Source organism: Carassius carassius, chromosome 4, assembly GCF_963082965.1.
Source record: "Carassius carassius chromosome 4, fCarCar2.1, whole genome shotgun sequence".
Classification (NCBI taxonomy): domain Eukaryota; kingdom Metazoa; phylum Chordata; class Actinopteri; order Cypriniformes; family Cyprinidae; genus Carassius; species Carassius carassius.
In genome coordinates this window covers 1,502,584-1,522,832 of record NC_081758.1, presented here as the reverse complement: position 1 = coordinate 1,522,832, position 20,249 = coordinate 1,502,584, and the positions used below count along the sequence as shown (strand labels likewise).

General features: G+C 38.1%; 2 protein-coding genes across 2 annotated transcripts; both read left to right on the top strand.

The window, feature by feature from the left end:
- The first annotated feature begins 407 nt into the window (after nucleotides 1-407).
- LOC132129111 (eukaryotic translation initiation factor 4E-1B-like) lies at nucleotides 408-4,241 on the top strand. Its single transcript, XM_059540574.1, has 7 exons — nucleotides 408-522; nucleotides 730-821; nucleotides 912-1,007; nucleotides 2,325-2,388; nucleotides 2,699-2,812; nucleotides 3,013-3,152; nucleotides 3,881-4,241. Exons 1-7 carry the CDS (start codon nucleotides 448-450, stop codon nucleotides 3,993-3,995), a joined length of 696 nt encoding a protein of 231 aa, XP_059396557.1. The 5' UTR covers nucleotides 408-447; the 3' UTR covers nucleotides 3,996-4,241.
- A 4,858-nt stretch (nucleotides 4,242-9,099) lies between these two features.
- Nucleotides 9,100-16,607, top strand: LOC132129102 (extracellular calcium-sensing receptor-like). Its single transcript, XM_059540561.1, has 6 exons — nucleotides 9,100-9,781; nucleotides 10,465-10,771; nucleotides 11,516-12,355; nucleotides 12,465-12,695; nucleotides 13,166-13,289; nucleotides 15,448-16,607. The coding sequence occupies exons 1-6, from the start codon at nucleotides 9,585-9,587 to the stop codon at nucleotides 16,590-16,592; spliced, it is 2,844 nt and encodes a 947-aa protein (XP_059396544.1). The 5' UTR covers nucleotides 9,100-9,584; the 3' UTR covers nucleotides 16,593-16,607.
- Nucleotides 16,608-20,249: the final 3,642 nt, after the last annotated feature.

The following is a 20,249-nucleotide window of genomic DNA, read 5'->3' as shown; positions in this document are numbered from 1 at the left end:
AGTAATGGCAAAAGGAATGTTTGGAAATGTGAACTGATATTTCCTACAGAGGAACTACAGCAAAAGATAGAAATAACTGACCTAAAAGCATTTTTGTTGGTTTTGTTATACATATATTTGAAACAGAAGTGCACATGTTGAGGTCAAAGCACAAGCAGGTTCTTAAATAGAATGTGCAATACAAAAATCCTACTCCCATTAGGCTACTTTTGAACCCAGTCAAGGTTTGGAAAAGCACTACATGCGAAATAAATAAATTATATATATATATATATATATATATATATATATATATATATATATATATATATATATATATATATATATATATATATATATATATATATATATAAAATTAAATAAAGAAATATTCAAATTTTTATGCTGTTTCGAAAGAGTGATCATTAAGTTTGCGTCCTAATTTTAAACGTCGCTCTGAAGTTATAAATGCGCGCGCTGGGCGAGCTCGGTCTCTCTCTCGCGCGCTACAGGAGTGCCATGGCGTCGTGCGCTGTACAGCTGGTGAGCATGCTGTGTTCGTGATTACAGTTCTCATTTCTCCATGCACACACGTATCAGTCTAAAAACATCTGTTTTCTTTTACCTGCAATAAGCTAGAAAACTTGTGTTTATTTAATGACGCGATTTCAGGCCAAAAGCCACGGCGTCCGAGCTGCATGACAACGGTGCGGCTGTGCCACGCCAATCATTTCTTTTACATTTTACCAGATTGACAAAGTGACGAGGAAGAGGGTTGAAAAGCAGAAACTCGAAACGCACATTTTGAAGGTCCCTTATATGAAGCACCCTTTACAAAACAGGTGCGCTGAGGCTGCTGATGTCTCTCCTCTCCTCTGTCTGTGGCCTGTCGCTCACTCTGCTCCTCTTCCCCGCGTGTCGTTTGTGTTCAGATGGGGTCTTTGGTTCTACAAAAATGATAAGAGCAAAATGTGGCAAGACAATCTAAGGCTCATCACCAAGTTCGACACCGCTGAGGACTTCTGGGCGTGAGTTTGTCTTCATCATAAACAACTGGGAAAGAGTTTATCAGTTAGAGGAACAGTTGAAGATTCATATTGCAATCCACGCAACAGATTGTTCCATATTGCACTATATTAGACTGTTCCCCCCATCTCTCCAGATCTGTAATCAGAAGTGTTTAGAAATGTCTTGCCAACAAAAGAGAAGCTCATTAGTAATAAGTACTAGGGATGCACAATATTGGATTTTTTCCAACATGCCAATATTTATCAATATTTATCAACTACTTTTGGCCAATAGCCAATTAATGCTCCGTTAAAAATGATTCCATTACAATTTACACATCGAGTCAGTTACAAAATTGTGCTGACCGGCACAGCACTGTAAGTTCATCACAGGCCTCTGACATCTAGTCCAAATCACAGAATAGATTGTGTGTGTCTAACGTTACAGTGCCAATATAATTATTTTTTTCTTCTGTATAATCTTGAAACGCCCAGAGCATGTCATTTAATGAAAACTAGGCATTACTATAAATTGTGTCAACATGTGAATACATCAGTTATAGTTTTGTTCATGGCAACTTCAAATTAAATGTCCTAACCCCTGCTCTGATTTTGCATGTTCACGTGTTTGGGGATTAGGACCCTTTTAAATCAAAGGTTTAGCTCAGTATTAAAACAATGATTTGGTTTTTTTATATCCCTTGGTAAAAATAATAAAGTTCAACAGTCGCTAGTCCTTTGACGCCCTCTACAGTTTACCCGGTAATCCACAATCATTATTACAATAAAAATGATTGTTTTTAGCTTGTTTCTGTGGAAATCCTTAATTTATTTTTATTTTTCTCAAATATAAAACGGTTGCCAGATGGGTTCACACATACTGTTACATCATGCATTTAAGCATTATTATACAATAAAATAAGGTATGTTGCTTTTTACTTTCTTTAATCCAATCATTATTGCCACATTATTGTACATGTATGCATTTATTGCGAAAGCGACTGCTAGCAGAATGTGTACTTCATGATCTTTTTGTCTGCCTGGATATTTGAACAACAGTAATATGGGATTAAATGACTTTACCATACATCAGTTTAAATCACATCAATCATAAAATGACTCTTTGGTCAAATTATGCAATCTGGAGGGCTTAAAAATCCCAGGTTTCATCACGATTACATTTTCCCAAAATGTAAATATAATTGTGATCATAGTTCGAACTCCGAAGGCCTGACAAACTTCACACTTGACAGACCATTGTTTTTTAAATTCCTCTAGATATTAAAGGATTTGTCAGTTTCATCTTCAGAAAATGTTTTATTGATTCAACCGTTTCAGGTTGTACCACAACATCCAGCCGCCAAGCAAACTCTCCTCTGGCTGTGACTACTCTATGTTCAAGGTCAAGACATCACTTTCTGCATATTTTTTAATTTTTTTTTTGTCTGTTTATTTATTTTACTTTAATTTGTTTTATAATTATTTTGTTATATTGTGTAATACTCTTAATATTATTTCAATATTGTGTATAACGGTCCTGTTAATGACTGAAGTATTGTTCGCAGTGCACACAGCTGTCTAAATTTAGTTCTGTTAACGTGCTGGGGCTGCATCGAATTGGACTTAACATTAAAAACTAATTAGCCTATGAAAATTTCACATTACACTTGCGTAGTGACTCTTTTCAAAGCATTTTCTCTGTTGCTTTACAGGACGGCATCGAGCCCATGTGGGAAGACAGGAGTAATAAATGTGGTGGCCGCTGGTTGATCACTCTCGCCAAGCATCACAGACACACAGAGCTTGACCATTTTTGGCTGGAAACGGTCAGAAAATATACTTGCTGGCTTTGAACCTTTTTGGATTTAATTTGTCTCTTGTAAAAATTCACATCGTTCTCATCTTTCTATGAAAACTGCTAATTGTATGAATACACAATACATATTTACTACTTCATGTAAAGGAAGGTTGCTTAAATTACAGCCAAATAAAGATGATGCTGAACACATGTTTGTTCTCGTGGCAGCTGTTGTGTCTCATCGGAGAGGGCTTTGGCTCCTTCAGTCGGGATATCTGTGGAAGTGTGATCAATATCCGTGCCAAAGGGGACAAAATTGCCATCTGGACCTCCAATGCTGAGAACTGTGAGACCGTGACATACATTGGGTAAGCATGCTTTGAGTTTTATGTAAATTAAACAATAGCTGTAAAAAGGGCAACATGCTCATTTTTCAAATTACATTGAACTAAACTTTAAACCGTTATAAACAGTTGTGTTTTTTTAATTCTTTGCTGAACTGCAGATTCTAAACTTGCCAGAGTTCATACAAAAGATGTTTGGTTATATCATATAGTATTATATTATGTGGTGGTGTTTATTTTCTAGACTTCAGCATGTTTTAAATGAAGTCAGGCAGAGCCAGATGTAAGCATTTGACCACTCATGGTGCTGTAAACATTAATGATGGTGAAAAAGGGAATTTGTGCCTGGCAACCTAATGAAGCTAATTATCCATCATATCAGATGGACGGGGAACCGTCTGCAGGCCTCTGCTGCTAGGATATGTTGTACAACTGCAAGGTTGAATTCATGCAGCGAACACATGATTTGTTTTGTAATAAAAATAAAAGTTTTATCCTCATTGTTTAACCGTCAGAGCAGATGGGGGATTGTTACTGCTCAGACTTTCAGACCTCAGAAATCAGGAGTAAACATTTGTCAGTGTAATGCAGATTTTTTTGGGCTGTTCTCCACCAAAGCATCAGTACCTTGTACTTGATCTATCGGCAGCCATTGAGACAAAAAAAAAACCTTTGGAAAGGTTTTTTTTTTGTGGTTTTCCAAAATCGTGAACCGTTTGTTTCTCACTTCTCTCATATTACTTCCCTTTCAGTAAGAAGTATAAAGAAAGTCTCGGGCTCCCGCAGAAACTTGTCATTGGATACCAAGCCCATGCCGACACTGCAACTAAGAGCAACTCCATAACCAAAAACAAGTTTGTCGTGTAGAAGTGGGCTTTAGTTTGATGCCGTTTCAGAAGCCTAGATGCTTCTATTGATAAGAGATTAATAACCTTGCATTCAAATTATATTTTTTTTGTTACTTCACATGTGTGGCATTTAAATTCACCTTGATAAAATGCAAGACTTTGTAAATTGAGCTTGAGTTGTATGTTTTGTGCTGTTGAAGGGGTGTGTCTAAAATGCAAAGACCTGTTTTTCTTTGAAAATTAAAACTTGGGCTACTTTTGCAAATGTTTCTGTGGCTTCATGCATGTGTGAAGAGAATTTAAGGCACAACTTTCCAAAGGAGTCCACTTGTATAGATTAACTTAATGACCGCAGCACTCGAGCTGACTTGGACACCACCGATTAGTGCAAAAACCTGATGATCCATGACTTGTTTTCCAGCATAATTTGAGAACGCTCCTGTGATTTTATTGAAAATGACAATTTAATCTTTTGGTTTCTTTAAATATTTCTTTAAAAAAAAAAAGCAGGTTCTGAGCATGTTGAGTGAAGTATTTCGATTGCCCGTGAATTAAAATGGCTTTAGTGACTTGGTCATGCACATTATTAAACCTGATTTTGATGCACCATTTTTTTTAAAAGAAACCATAAATGTGTCATTGGACCTGAATTAGTATAGAATTGGAGAAAAGGCACATTCATGTGTTTATTTATTTTAGATCACAACTGCTATCCTCAAAATAAAGCTTTTAATGCGTTTATGAATGCTGTGTAATACTTACATGGTCCGTAAGATTAGCTAGATTGGATTAGCACTTTTAAAACTGGTTACTGGTAATGCATCCAGTTTTTAATCAGCCTTCATTTCAGTGTAGTTTGTTTATTATATGCATTCAGCTTTAGACTCCCTTTTACTTTGCATGTGTAAATCTACTTTATAATACGCATTTTATTTGTTTGGGCTGGTAATATGTTGACCGTTTTAAATGATTTCAGCCACATGACCACAGGATGACTATAACCAGCCAGAGGAAATGGACTGGTCTCTCTGGTTAATGTTTCACACTTCTCATAGGAACAGCACACACCATCACAGCGCTCCGAATTAATGGAGGAACTCAAAAAATGATCTAACATCACAGCTAGAGGCAAAATTAGAAAGCATGTTGTTTCACTAAATTATGGTTCTGAATCGCTACCAGCTTGTTTCCGTTGTAAATTTTTTGTCGTAATATTCACTGGGAGTCGTGAATTGTGGTCTGCCTTTTGTTTCTTCGTATGGAATTCATGACTTGTTGCTTTTAATAAGGTAAGTACCCATTTCACTTACTTAAGGTAAGTGTAATATGTGTGAATTATCGTTTATTTATTTTTATTTTCCTTCAGAATCACTAAGTTTACTGATCACGAAGTTGTATTTTTGTGGAAGTTGGGGATAATCTGTACTGCACATAGGTTCACAATAACGTGAAGGTTGTCATGTCTTGAATATGTTTAAAGGTTGTTTATTTGTAGGCGATCATCAATTTTGTCATTTGCTGTCATTCTTGAAACATTCTGGAAGCATTTGTAAAACTATTCTTGCAGTCAGATGGTTTATTGCATTGCTTGTTTCATGAAGGCCCATTGTATTTGTATTTAATACATCACTACATTCTAAGAGACACCGTATTCCTCAGCATTGTCTGAATGTGCAGCTCGTGCACCCCCTTCTCACATAAATGACCCTGAACCTTTTTTCCAGAGACTTGACTAGTATTTTATGGAATCGCCAGGTCCTGCTGGAGCATATTTCCAGAGTTAATGAGCTGGATTGTTAAGCCCTACACCTGGGAAGTGAGTCTAAAGTGGCCATAGTATCACACACCGATCCAGCGGTGGGAAGGTTAGCCATGTGGAACTCTGTGTGGATTTGTCTCACTGACTCGCACATTTTCAGATGTGAAAAAAAAGTGTAATTCCCTCCAACATGGTGAAACTGACCTGGAATTAAAAAAAAAAAAGTTCATATTTAACTCATTTCAACTGGTGTCAAGTTGACATCTCTGAAATAAAAAAACTATTTGCATCGTTAAACCAATTTAATGATTAACAGTCCAAACAAATAAGTTAAAAATCGTGCTGAATTCATACTAGTTTCATTCATTGTTGGAGATCAAGATCATCACTTCTGGGGAATCAGGGCCCGGCCCTAAAGGGACATCGTGATAGAGAAACATAGGAGGAAACAATCGTAAATATTAAAAGGTCTGCAGCTCAGATTTTTAATTTAACTTTTTTTCTTTTTTTTTTTCTGGAGAAATAAATGAAGAAGAATGCCAAAATATTTAATGGGATGGATGTGGGCCTTCAAAATGGAGATACCCAAAAGAAAAAGTTTGACAACTAAGATACAGAAAGATAGCTTTAATACTTCTTGACTTACAGGCATGTAAACACCAGGAAATAAAACAAAAGAAGTGTTGTCACCACTGAAGATAGCTAAAGTCTACAGGTCTTATTAATAAAGCTACTGCTCTCCGTGTAAAAACAACATGATGCTGCTGCCATTGGTCATTTTTAGCTCAGTGTAATTTAGCTGATGAAACTAGTCATTTTGAAATTAGTGGCTTACTGCGTAAATCTACATCTACAACATTTACAGCACAACCTTGTCTATCGGCAGTTTCAATAATGAAGATATCAGTTATTCCTTATCTATTCATACACCGCATCAAGAGCCTTGGTAAAAGATGTCTACAAATCGAGATGGAATTTCATAAGCCTGGGCTATCTTCCATAGTGTTTCTCGATGCACTGAGTCAAAGGCCTTGACAAAGTCGATTAAGTACAGTGAGATCTGTTGTTGTCAATTCGTCCCAGAACAAAGATCTACTCAATGCGGAAGCCCTCTTGTTGATCTCTAAGGCAGGCGTCAACAGCGTGTCAGAGGTGGTTTAGAAGGACAAAAGAAAACGCCTTTCCAGGTACAGATAAAAGGGTAATACCCCGCCAGTTATCACACTTGGAGAGATCACCTTTCTGTGGGAGCATGATGATCATACCTCGTGTCTATTCTTCAGGGACTGCTGAGGCTGCCCACCAAGCATTAAACAAATCTGTCAGGGCATCAACAAGGCACTGGTCACCAGATTTCAGCATTTCAGGCAGGATTTTATCCAGGCCTGCAGCCTTGCCATTCTTGAGTGCCTGGATCTCATTTTTTGTTTCCACTGCTGTAATCGTGTCAAGGTTTACTGGCAGATTTGGTATAGGGTTTAGGAGGCTAGGATCAAATTCTGTGGTTGGTGCTGGCTGGTTTGGGACTTCCTTGAAATGTTCATCCCATCGATGCTTACGTTCTTCTTGAGTAGGCCCTGCCATCCCGATGTATATACCTACATGCATACAGTGGAGATCAAAATTAGAGAACAACCGACAATTTACTCAATTTTGAGGTCACTGCTTAGTCCTATTTGAAGTCTATTAAGCATATTTCCTGAGTTAAACATACTCGGAAGCACAGTATAAAAAAAATTAAATTTCGATATTTGAAAAAGAACACTTGCAGATACCTCCAAGTAGGGCTGGACGATTATGGCCTAAAATCGGTTAGAGGTTATGAATTTCGGTTTTGATTATTTTTCGATTAAACGTCCAGCCCTACCTCCAAGTTTTTTGGTGTTAATCTGGCACCTGGTGCTAATTTCCTTAAATATAATACAAACCCTATTTAACTGGCAGTGTAAATTTCCATTTTTCATTGACTTTGCAAGATTGAAACCACTTTAGAATGGAGGCAAGTGTAGAGGCCCTCTACACTACACTTGTGCTGAGGTTATACAGATGCAGGCTAAAGGGACAAACCTTCTAGCCACTGCAAGAGAAGATGGTCATTCCAAATCTATGATTTCTAGAATATTGCTTCATTACAAACTCATTCAAATCCCCCAAAAGGCTGGTCGTCCATGTAAGATGAATGCACGAGAAGACACAATAATGCAGAGACTATCAGTGAGCAATGGGTTCAGAATTGCAGCTGGTCAGTTCAGTGCTGAAAAGTTTAAGCATCTGTTTCGGCTCGTTTAAGAGAAGTCCGACTGAAACCGTACCCTTCAGTGACCAAGCCTCTCATCAGCAGAAAGAATCAAAAGTCTAAGCTCACCTTTGCTGCGGAGCATGTTGTGTGCAGAGAGGAGAACTGGTCTAAAGTTCACTTTACCGATGAGAACACGTTTCATTTATTTGGGTCTGATGGCAACATGCGGCTCCTTCCCTGCAAGCATCTCCCAATCTGCCAAGACAATGCTTCCCCCCACACTGCAAAATGGATAAATCAGTTCCTTGAAGCTGAAAACATTGAAATAATGAAATGGCCGGCCGAGGGTCCTGATCTAAACCTAACTAAAATCTCTGAAAAATCTGAAGTCACCCAAAGCAGGGCCTCTACACTTGCTACTGAGTTTCGACTGCTGTAACCTTCAGAGATTTTAGTTGTAAGAGAATGTAGTTTTGTTGAAGTGCCTTGGTAATTTTGTACAACACTGTTCTACTAGCATGGTATTGTTACGACTAAAATTCCTTCAAGGTTTGAACAATAAAAAAAAATCAAGTGTTTATAAATTGTTCTCTATTTTGATCTCCACTGTGTGTGTGTGCATATACAGTGTACTGTATGTATGTATATATATCATATATATATATATATATATATATATATACTGTATGTAAAATTACTATCTTTAAATCAGTAGTTTTGTATTTCTATCAGTTTTAGGTTAATGCTTTTAATCTGATTGTCATTCACAATGCTTCATGGAATTGTAGTTTTTTCCCTTCTTAGATACATTAAGTACCTTTTGGCTTTTTTGTCCAGTTTTTAAATACATATTTAGCTTCAAAACAAAGTTTGTAAAGTTGTGATTCACTGGTTGGTTTGGTTCATGGTTTATAACTCTTAAACACTGACTTTTTAAAAAATCCCTATGGGAAAAATAAATGTGAAAAATACTTCCGGAACCAACGCAGCTGGAAAAGTGGGTGGGAATGGTTGCACTTTATGCTGCTCATCCAATCAAATTCAAAGACCAAAACCTCAGAAAAAACCTCTGAAGGATGCATATCAGTGCCTAAATAGTCCCTAAATTAGTATCTTTTTAAAGGGTCTCGCACCAGTGACAACTTTTGTACCTTTTTTCCGAGAGTGTACTGTAACCATTGTATAAAAATGAACATTCTTTTTTTCAGTTTAAGTGTCCCTTTTATTTCTTTATTTTTCAGCAATATTCAGCGTTCAGCCAAACACTGTCTGAGGAATCCAAAATCAAACACAATCTACTGTTATTCACTTTCATGGGCCGTGTTTACCTTGATCCATCATATAATGAACAGGAGAGAAATTTACTGGAGGAAGGAACAAAAGAATCATCATCTCTGCAAATAGACCCATATATGATCAGTGATGTGGGTGGACTCGCCAGCTCCTTCACCGCTCAAAAATGTGTTGGTCCATCTGCATACTGTCTGTTGACTCCATCAACTGAAGCAAGAGCATTTTAGAAGAAAAAAAATCGGCAAAAGAGGCAATTGACGAAACTAGTGGATATACCAAAACTTGCCTCATGAAGACCACTGAAGCCAACTGAAGCAATGCGGTGTCCTCTGAGGTTTTACTTGGCTTACCTGGTTCTGCTTGGCTTCAGCGGTGTAATTTCGATCTATGGCCCACACCAGAGAGCCCAGAAGACAGGTGACATACTGCTGGGGGGGCTTTTCCCAATACACTTTGGGGTGACATCCAAAGACCAGGATCTTGCAGCGAGGCCAGAGTCAACGGAGTGTGTCAGGTATAAACACAACCTGGTCAGCTTCTGCAAATGTGGTTCAAACTTTTAATATCAACACAGCTGACCTTTAGCAATTAACACATTATTTAGGTTACTAACCCCAACTTCACGGATAATGCTGATTATATTTAATGCATAATTTTTTTTCTGTGTAGATATAGTTTTATACATGGCCAGTGTTTGGTAAATTTAGTATGCATGCATGTATTTATGTAAATTTATCTTGTCATACAATCGTGTATCACAGAATTATGCATTTGTGGGGAAATATATTATTTCCATCCACCCTTAAAGACTTGAATCATCATAGAAAGCCATATTTAGTTTGAGGTAAATGGTGTAAGGAAGAGACATACAATCTCTTCAATAGGTTGTCCTGTCTTTAGTCTTTAAATATTTGGTTGCAAAGACATATTTTCAGTGTTTAATTATGTTCACAACAGTACAACTTACACTAAAGCAAATTTGGTATAGAAATTATTTTCACTAATAAAACTGCTAGTAAATAATTACAAAGAAACGTCATCAAGTAATACATTGAATTAAACATTAATTAAACAATCATATTTTTTTTCGTGTCACATTAATTTCTAGTCAGTTCTAATTAAGGACTGTTCGACTTGACAAAATGATGAACTTGACCCAGAGTGTGAGTTCTTATTGAGCTAGCCTTTCTTTTTCAGATATAACTTTCGTGGATTCCGTTGGCTACAGTCTATGATCTTTGCTATAGAGGAAATCAACAACAGCTCTGCTTTTCTTCCAAATATCACGCTTGGCTACCGTATATTTGACACATGTAACACTGTCTCGAAAGCCCTGGAGGCGTCGCTCAGCTTTGTTGCACAGAATAAGATCGATTCACTCAACTTGGATGAGTTCTGTAACTGCACAGGGAACATCCCATCAACCATCGCAGTGGTTGGAGCATCTGGATCTGCAGTCTCTACAGCCGTGGCTGACCTTCTGGGCCTCTTCTACATTCCTCAGGTTGTTCCGCAATTTCCAAACCATCACTGAATGAAATCGTGAATGTGAATTATGCTTGATAATTGTAGCATAAGGAAAATAATTTTGAATGTTTCTAAGACAGCAGCTGTATGAAACTCATCTTTAAGCAAGACACCACAGGTGTAAAAAAAATATATTTATTTGATTAATCACACAGAACTGTTGTTTTGTATTTCAATAGCAGTATTGTTTTGTATTGCGAGTTTTTTTAAATGTTGTGATTAAATATGCAAATTACATGGTTTATTTAAATATCCACTAATTTGCATACATTTCCAGAACAGAAATCTGGAGAGTGGATACAGCCATTGTTTCATTTTGATGAATTTGATCAAATTGAATAAAAATTGGAATAAAAAAAAATGTAAATGGAGTAATCCATAGTAATAATAATAATGAGAATAATGCTTTCACCTGGGTTTAGAAATAAAATGTTATTTAAATCAGGCAAATAATATATGAAACCCCTCTCTAAAAACTTAAGAATATAGATAAGAATACAATTTTCCCTCATTTTGGGAAAACAGCCTTTAAAAATATATTGTAATTGGAATTTAATCTCGAGACACAAATAGATAGAATGCACTTTTTAGGGGGATATTTCCATTGGCTATGCTAAATGTTTTTTGTCCTTTTGGGAGCTTGACAGATATGATCACTGTAAGTTATCATTTTAAGTGCTGCATGGGAAAAATACACTGAACAAAATTGCCTGTTTTTCAGATCAGCTATGCTTCATCTAGTCGACTTTTGAGCAACAAGAATCAGTACAAATCGTTCATGAGAACCATCCCCACAGATGAGTATCAGGCTATAGCCATGGCTGCCATCATTGACCACTTCCAGTGGAACTGGGTGATTGCCATCGCCTCGGACGATGAATATGGCCGTCCAGGGATCGAAAAGTTTGAGAATGAAATGTTTCATAGGGACATCTGCATCGATCTCAATGTTTTAATTTCCCAATACATCGATGAAGCTGAGATCCGCCGCTTGGCAGACCGCATCGAGAATTCAACCGCTAAAGTCATCGCTGTGTTCGCTAGCGGACCGGACATCGAGCCACTCGTTAAAGAGATGGTGAGGCGAAACGTCACCGATCGCATTTGGTTGGCGAGTGAGGCATGGGCCATCTCTAGCCTGGTTGCCAAGCCAGAGTACCTCGATGTCATGGGAGGAACGATTGGCTTTGCGCTGAGGGCTGGCCATATACCCGGCTTCAAAGAATTCCTACAGGAGGTGCATCCAAAGAAGTCCAGTCATAATGAGTTTGTGCGAGAATTTTGGGAGGAGACTTTTAACTGCTATCTTGAAGACAGTCCAAGGAATGAGGACAGTGAAAATGGAAGTACAAGTTTCAGACCTCTGTGCACTGGTGAAGAGGATATTGCAAGTGTGGAGACGCCGTACCTGGACTACACACACCTACGGATTTCTTACAATGTTTATGTGGCTGTTTATGCCATAGCACAGGCACTTCAGGACATACTTACCTGCACACCTGGAAAAGGATTGTTTGCTAATGGCTCTTGTGCAGACATTAGGAAAGTAGAAGCATGGCAGGTTGGTTGATTATACCTAATAATTTCCTGTGGAGGTATTCCAGAAGGTTCCCTTCTGCTCTTCTTGGTTTTCTAGGATATTAACGAAATGCCTCTTTTCATTCTAAAAGGTTCTGAAACAACTGAGACACCTAAACTTCATAAACCGCATTGGGGAGAGGGTGCGCTTTGACAATGGCAGTGAGCTCTCAGCAAATTATACCATTATAAACTGGCATCGATCACCTGAAGATGGCTCTGTTGTGTTTAAGGAGGTTGGTTATTACAGTATACATAACAAGAACGGAGCCAAACTTTCCATTGACAAGACAAAAATACTGTGGAACGGCCGTCTAACTGAGGTGAGTAAGCATAGACCACACAGTATCCAGATTGCTTGGCTCTTAACCACATCAACTCTGGGGACCCACCAGTGGGTCCAATATTGCATATGCCTAATTCTCAAAAAATCAAAATAACAGCTGAAGTGGTTAAAGCCTGTCACACACCAAGTTGACGGTTGGGCAATGTCAGGGTGTTTTTTGAGTGTCAGTCATAGTGTGTTCTGCACCATTGACTCTGTTCCAGGGGTGTCAACCCTAACTAAACACACATGATGCAGCTAATCAAGTCCTTAAGGCTGATTATAGTCAGAACAAGCCATTTGTTGTAGTTCTTGAAAAATGTTTTCTGTATATCTCCCTTTTTTATGCTTGAACAGAAACATTACACACTATCTAAAAAGTGAAAAAGCATATGGAACCCTTTAACTTAATGGAGTACCCAAAGGATCATATCAGAGACAATACCTTCTTTCCCTTTTCTCTACCAGGTACCATTTTCCAACTGTAGTGAGGAGTGTGATCCTGGAACCAGGAAAGGAATTATTGATGGCGAACCCACATGCTGCTTCGAGTGTACGGAGTGCTCAGATGGGGAGTACAGTGATCATAAAGGTTAGCAAATATATGAATTAGCAACAAGTATACTTGATTCAAGACTTAGAGGAGGTGTCCAATCCTGCTCCTGAATGGTTACCAGATAATCCAGCTGTTCGGGATTACTAGAAAAAAAATACAGGCTGGTTTTAGAGAGGGTTGGAACTGAAGTCTGCAGCAAGGTGTCTCTCCTGACATTATACAATTTAAGTTGTATCTGTTAATATTAGTTAGTGCACAATGCAAAATCAATCAACTACTGCATTTCATTAACAAACATGAACAAAGATGAACTCTTTCCTCGCTATTGACAGAATTTTCCATCATTTATGATGCAGCACTGATGGAATTTTCTGTCTTTCTGTGTTTTCACTGTTATACTGTAGGAGGCGCTATTACACATCTTCTGAAAGAGTACTGAATCTCCGGATCAAAACACGGGCGAAGAAGTAGAAACATGTGATAGCATATATGAGCAGATGCATATGTAAAATAACACGATCAACAAGTATTTAACAGCATACAAATCAAAATAACATAACAAATAAAATGATGATCCAGGATTCAGGAAATGGTATAGGACTGTGCAAGGGTGTTGATGGAAGCGATTTACTGCATCTCTGTTTTCATTAGAGTTCTGAATAAGATCCAAATGTAGTCTTGGACAAAAAAAAAGAAGGTCTCTTTGTTTAATGAAACGTTTAAAAATGCATAAAACTTTTCTTTTATTTGTTTCTTTTTAAAATGCAGATGCAAATATCCAAATACTAGTCAACAGGAAGTAAATTCTTCTTTTAGCTGAAGAGGCAAATGAAGCAGGAAATAAAGTGGTGGTAAAGTGAGCAAATAACTTTGTTGTTACTCAGTCTGATTTTATCTGTAGTTCAACAAGTATTATACTGAAGCACAATGAATGGAAAACTACTACTTCTCAACAGAGAAAGTGTACAACACTGATGTATGTTTGCTCTGTTTAATCAAGTCGATCAGTTAACTTAAAATCTGTTCAGATGGCATACAGTATATCTCACAAACCATTCAATGCATGTTAAGAGTGTGTGCATGCGACAGGAAGGAAGTGCACAAGAATGACCCAGGACTGCAAAGCCCAGTTCCCTTAATGCACAGATCCACACTGTTCAGAGCAATAATTGAGACTAAGCAAATTCCATCATTCATCATTTTATTCACTGGGCTTTATTTTGTGTTTGGTTTTGGTTTGTGCGCGACAGTTGTCCGCGAGGGTCTGTCGCGCTGTTTTATGTTTATTTGATTATTAAAGCTTAATTTGATTGTCCGCCGGTTCCCGCATCCTTCTTCCCGTGATTATAAAGTTTGTAAAGTGTAACAAATGTATTAAACTTTTTTTTCTTTTTCTTTTTATAAAGCAGATGCAGTGTTTTTCATTTTGACATATTGTATGTTCAGATATTAATACAACAAAATATAAAAATGTTGGCAGTTAGGGCTGCACAATTAATCAAATTACAGATGCCACAATTACGTAAATGTTCAAAGTGGCAATTAATCGTTAATGCTCAAGATATGTTTTTCTTTCTACAGCTTATCTGAAGGGTGTTTCCGTTGTTTAAATTTGTGTTTTAGTATAAAATTATGATACCATGCATATTTTTACTTAAGAAACCAATCTGATGTATAGCTCAGATTTGAAAAGCAATACAAGGTTTCAGTTAGTGTAATTTCAGCTAGTTTACTTTATTTTTTAAATATGGCATGCAGTTGCTTCAAACAATGTTATTAACATCATTCAGTGTAAATTGTGATTATATGATGTGTAATAATCGCAATTTCTATTTCAGGGGAATAATCAACATTTATGATTTTTATCAAAATTGTGCAGCCCTACTTGTAGTGACTAAAAAATAAAATTAACAATGCTGGTGGGGAAACTGTTAATAAATGCGAAGACTATATTCCTCATTGTTAAATCTTTAAATGAATCAATCCTCATTGAAAAACCTTTCTTTATCCCTCTCGTTTGCTCCCCCCTCCCCCCACACACACAATTTCCTTAATGTTATACCGTTTACACCTAGTCTATTTATCCATCATCTAAGGGATGTAAAAAAAGCGTAATTGACTTATATTAAGATTTGAGTACGTATTGTACAGTTGAGTGCTATTGTAATACTTTTTCTGTTTCTCTTCTCCACAGATGCCAGTGTTTGCTCTAAATGCCCGAACAACTCCTGGTCTAACGGCAATCACACATCCTGCTTTCTGAAGGAGATCGAGTTTCTGTCCTGGACCGAACCGTTTGGGATCGCTCTGACCTTACTTGCAGTTCTCGGGGTTCTGTTAACAGCTTTCGTGTTGGGTGTTTTTGTGCAATACCGTGATACTCCGATTGTGAAAGCATCCAATCGAGAGCTGTCGTTTCTTCTGCTTTTCTCACTCATCTGCTGTTTCTCCAGCTCTCTTATATTCATAGGAGAACCACAGGACTGGACGTGCCGTGTACGGCAACCAGCTTTCGGAATCAGCTTTGTATTATGCATCTCTTGCATTCTAGTGAAAACCAATCGTGTCCTACTGGTGTTCGAAGCCAAAATCCCCACCAGCCTCCATCGGAAATGGTGGGGACTGAACCTGCAGTTCTTACTGGTGTTCCTGTTCACGTTTGTGCAGGTGATGATAAGCCTGGTTTGGTTGTACAATGCTCCACCAGGGAGTTACAAGAACTACGACATCGACGAGATCATCTTTATCACCTGTAACGAGGGCTCCATGATGGCGTTGGGATTCCTGATCGGTTATACGTGCCTGCTGGCGGCCGTTTGTTTCTTCTTTGCCTTCAAGTCACGGAAACTTCCTGAAAACTTCACGGAGGCCAAGTTCATCACATTTAGCATGCTCATTTTTTTCATCGTTTGGATCTCCTTCATCCCCGCGTACTTCAGCACGTATGGCAAATTTGTCTCGGCGGTCGAGGTCATTGCAATTCTAGCTTCCAGCTTCAGTCTGCTCGCCTGTATCTTTTTCAACAAGGTCTACATCATCCTCCTGAAACCATCCAGGAACACGATTGAGGAGGTTCGTTGTAGCACAGCAGCTCATGCTTTCAAAGCAGCAGCGAAAGCGACACTGCGACACAGTTCTAGCTCCAGGAAGAGGTCAGGCAGCGTGGGTGGGTCCTCTGCCTCCTCGCCCTCTTCGTCAATCAGCCTGAAGACCAATGGCAATGAAATGGATTCCCCCTCTACGCGGAGACATAGTCAGAAACCAAGGGTGAGCTTTGGAAGTGGAACAGTCAGTCTCTCCATAAGCTTCGAGGAAGCTAGAAAGAACTCGGTCCAGTGAGTGCACACAAACTGGTTTCCTATAGCTGTATCTATCATTTTCTCCAAAGCAACTTCCCAGTCTTCAGTCCCGGACTGATCTCTGTCAACTAAACTTAGACCCACTCACTCACTGACACTAAAGAGTCATTTGTGTACGATCCATCTGTCGTCTTTCATTGACACTTTTAATGTCACTCTGTTCTGGGCATCTGCTGAATGCCTTAAATGTAACACAGAAGCAGATAAATAAAATAAAAACACCCTATTTAAGTCTGATGTGATTTCTAATCTAAAAAAACTAATAGTTTTAATAGTTCAGAGAAGAGCTTACAAGCAAAAAGGGAACGAGCCTGTAACACAACTTGTATTTGACTCAGAAAATACCTTTTTCTTGCTCAACAAGCTGGTAAGATAGCTTTTGATTACAGGTTCTACACACTATGTTGTAATAGCTGGACCTTCTTCTCACTGGAAGTAACACAAGCTGTGCGAAGACGGAATAACGTTAAACTGACAGTTCTCACTTAGTCTGATGCAACACCTAAACTATAAATAATCTCTACAAGTTTACCGTTGTGAATTTGAGTAGAAACCTTTTTACAGATGTACTTTTGCAATGTTCTTCAAGGTACATTTACATTATAATTAATAATTACAAACAATGACATCATAATGGATGTTTCTGATTGGACAACAAGCACAGTAATCACAGTTGTAACCACAGATTGATAATAGGTTCCATATCAAAACAAAACAATGTAAATCATGTATGATATAAAACATTAGTTCATTTGTTACTAAATTGTTACATACTTGACTAATCTTTGCCACAATTTTGGGCTTGATATCCAAATACTAGTCAACAGGAAGTAAAGTCTTTTAGCTGAAGAGACAAAGGAAGCAGGAAATAAAGTGGTGGTAAAGTGAGCAAATAACTTTGTTGTTACTCAGTCTGATTTTATCTGTAGTTCAACAAGTATTATACTGAAGCACAATGAATGGAAAACTACTACTTCTCAACAGAGAAAGTGTACAACACTGATGTATGTTTGCTCTGTTTAATCAAGTCGATCAGTTAACTTAAAATCTGTTCAGATGGCATACAGTATATCTCACAAACCATTCAATGCATGTTAAGAGTGTGTGCATGCGACAGGAAGAAAGTGCACAAGAATGACCCAGGACTGCAAAGCCCAGTTCCCTTAATGCACAGATCCACACTGTTCAGAGCAATAATTGAGACTAAGCAAATTCCATCATTCATCATGTTCAGGAACTCATCAACTGGAGTGTTTTATACAGAGATTGTGTTACCAGAATTGTGAGGGAATTCTCAGAATTGCGAGAAAAAAGTCAAATATAAACTCAACATTACTTGTCAAAATTATTTTTATTAATTTATTCATATTTTTGGTATTCTTTAACACTGTAATATTTTGCCACCAGATAGACTCCGCCCACATCATCACTTTTTGCAAACTCCTGCAGGTTCACACCGGAGCAGCCTTTTTGATCATTTAAATTGGAACATTATACAGTCCATACTGCAAAAGTTCTTCCTTACAAATAAAGTAAAATAAATATATTTTAAATTACTCCACAACCCTTTTTTTTTTTAAGTTTTCCCTTTATTCAGTTCCATCACACAAAGGCAAACATGCAAAACAGAACAACAGCAGCAACAACACAAAGCCAAATGAATACAAAGATATATATACTGTATATATACTATATATATATATATATATAGAAAATAAAAAAAATAAAAAAAAACTGGATAAAAAAAGTTATACATACATTAGGGCAGTGATATAAATTTGAAAAGCTTTAGAATGTTTATTGTTTTTAAAAACTTCTTATTTTGTGATCTCTTATTAAAAAGAGTTTAAACATATATTAAGATCAGTGTTACAAAATGTCATATTTGATGGTTCCTTTTGAATTACTTTTGACTTATGAATATAAAACTTTGCTAAGATAATTAACAGATGAATAATATAAAGCTGTTTATCAGAAAAAAGATGGGTTTTGAAAACAAAGTAAAATATCATGAGGTTCTAAATTAAGGGCTTTGTTTATTTTTATTTATTTTTTAATTTTTTTTATGTCTATTTTAAAGTCAACCCAAAAAGGCAATGGAAAATGAAATGTTCAATATCTTGAGCAGATATATTACAAAAAGGTACATTTATCACAAATGTATGTGATAACAGCTACATTTACAGTATAACATCTGTGAATAATTTTGTAAAGTACTTCTTTTACTTTATTAAAAAATGACATTTTTATATGGTGAAGTCCAAACGCTGTGCGAAGATATACAGTGGGGTTTAAGCCATTTTGATTTACATGGAGGACTTGATCCAACATTAAAGGAGTTTCTTATAAAACTGTTATTAAAACATTTGTCAAAAAAGGAGGAGATTTTGTAGGATCAGAGAATTTGGTTAAAATTATTACACCACTGGGAACAGCCTTAATTACTTTGTTAAATTATTAACACTTACGTGGAGAAAATCTTTGGATCTGAAACTCTTCTTCATTTGTCCTGATCATGCAGTTATAGCTCAAGAAGCTGTGTGATGGGTGAGTGGGATCACATGTGATGCAGAGGGCTTTGCGGGTGAGACGGTTCCGTAAATGTCTTGGAGGGAGGGGAGAGAGACACCAATGATCTTCTCAGCTGCTCTCACTATGCGTTGCAGAGTCTTTCGGCAGGACACGTTGCAGGCGCCATACCACACAGTGATGCAGCTCGTCAGGATGCTCTCGATGGTGCCTCTGTAGAAGGTGTACATGATGGGGGCCGGGGCTCTGACTCTCCTCAGTTTGCGGAAGAAGTAGAGACACTGTTGTGATTTCTTGGCCAGTGCTGCGGTGTTTTCAGTCCAGGAGAGGTCTTCTGTGATGTGCACACCCAGGAACTTAGTGTCACTGCACCACCCGGCCAGGCGGCTCACCTCACTCCTGTAGTGTGTCTCATCCTTGTTGCTAATGAGACCCACCACAGTCGTGTCATCCGCAAACTTAATAAAGAGGTTGGAGTTGTGTGATGGTGTGCAGTCGTGGGTCAGCAGAGTGAAGAGGAGGGGGCTCAGCACACATCCTTGGGGGGCCCCAGTGTTCAGTGTGATGGTGCTGGATGTGTTGCTGCCGACCCGTACTGCCTGAGGTCTTCCAGAAAGTCCAACAGCCAGTTGCACAGCGAAGTGTTGAGCCCCAGTTGGATCAGTTTGTAAATGAGCTGTTGAGGGATGATTGTGTTGAATGCTAAACTGAAGTCAATGAACAGCATTCTGACATATGAGTCCTTTTTGTCCAGATTTGTGAGTGCTGAGTGGAGGGTAGTTAAGATGGCATCATCGGTTGAGCGGTTGGACCGAAATGCAAACTGGAAGGGGTCCAGGGAGGGGGGGGGTCAGACTTGATGTGATGCATGACTAGCCGTTCAAAGCACTTCATGCGGATGGTGGTAAGTGCAACAGGACGGTAGTAATTGAAGCAGGATGGAGATGGCTTCTTCAGAACTGGAATGATGGTGGTAGTTTTGAAACATGTGGGAACAACAGCCTGACTCAGTGAGATGTTGAAAATGTCTGTGAAGACATCAGTGAATTCTGCTGCACAGTCTCTCAGTACACACCCAGGGATGTTGTCAGGACCCGGAGCTTTGCGT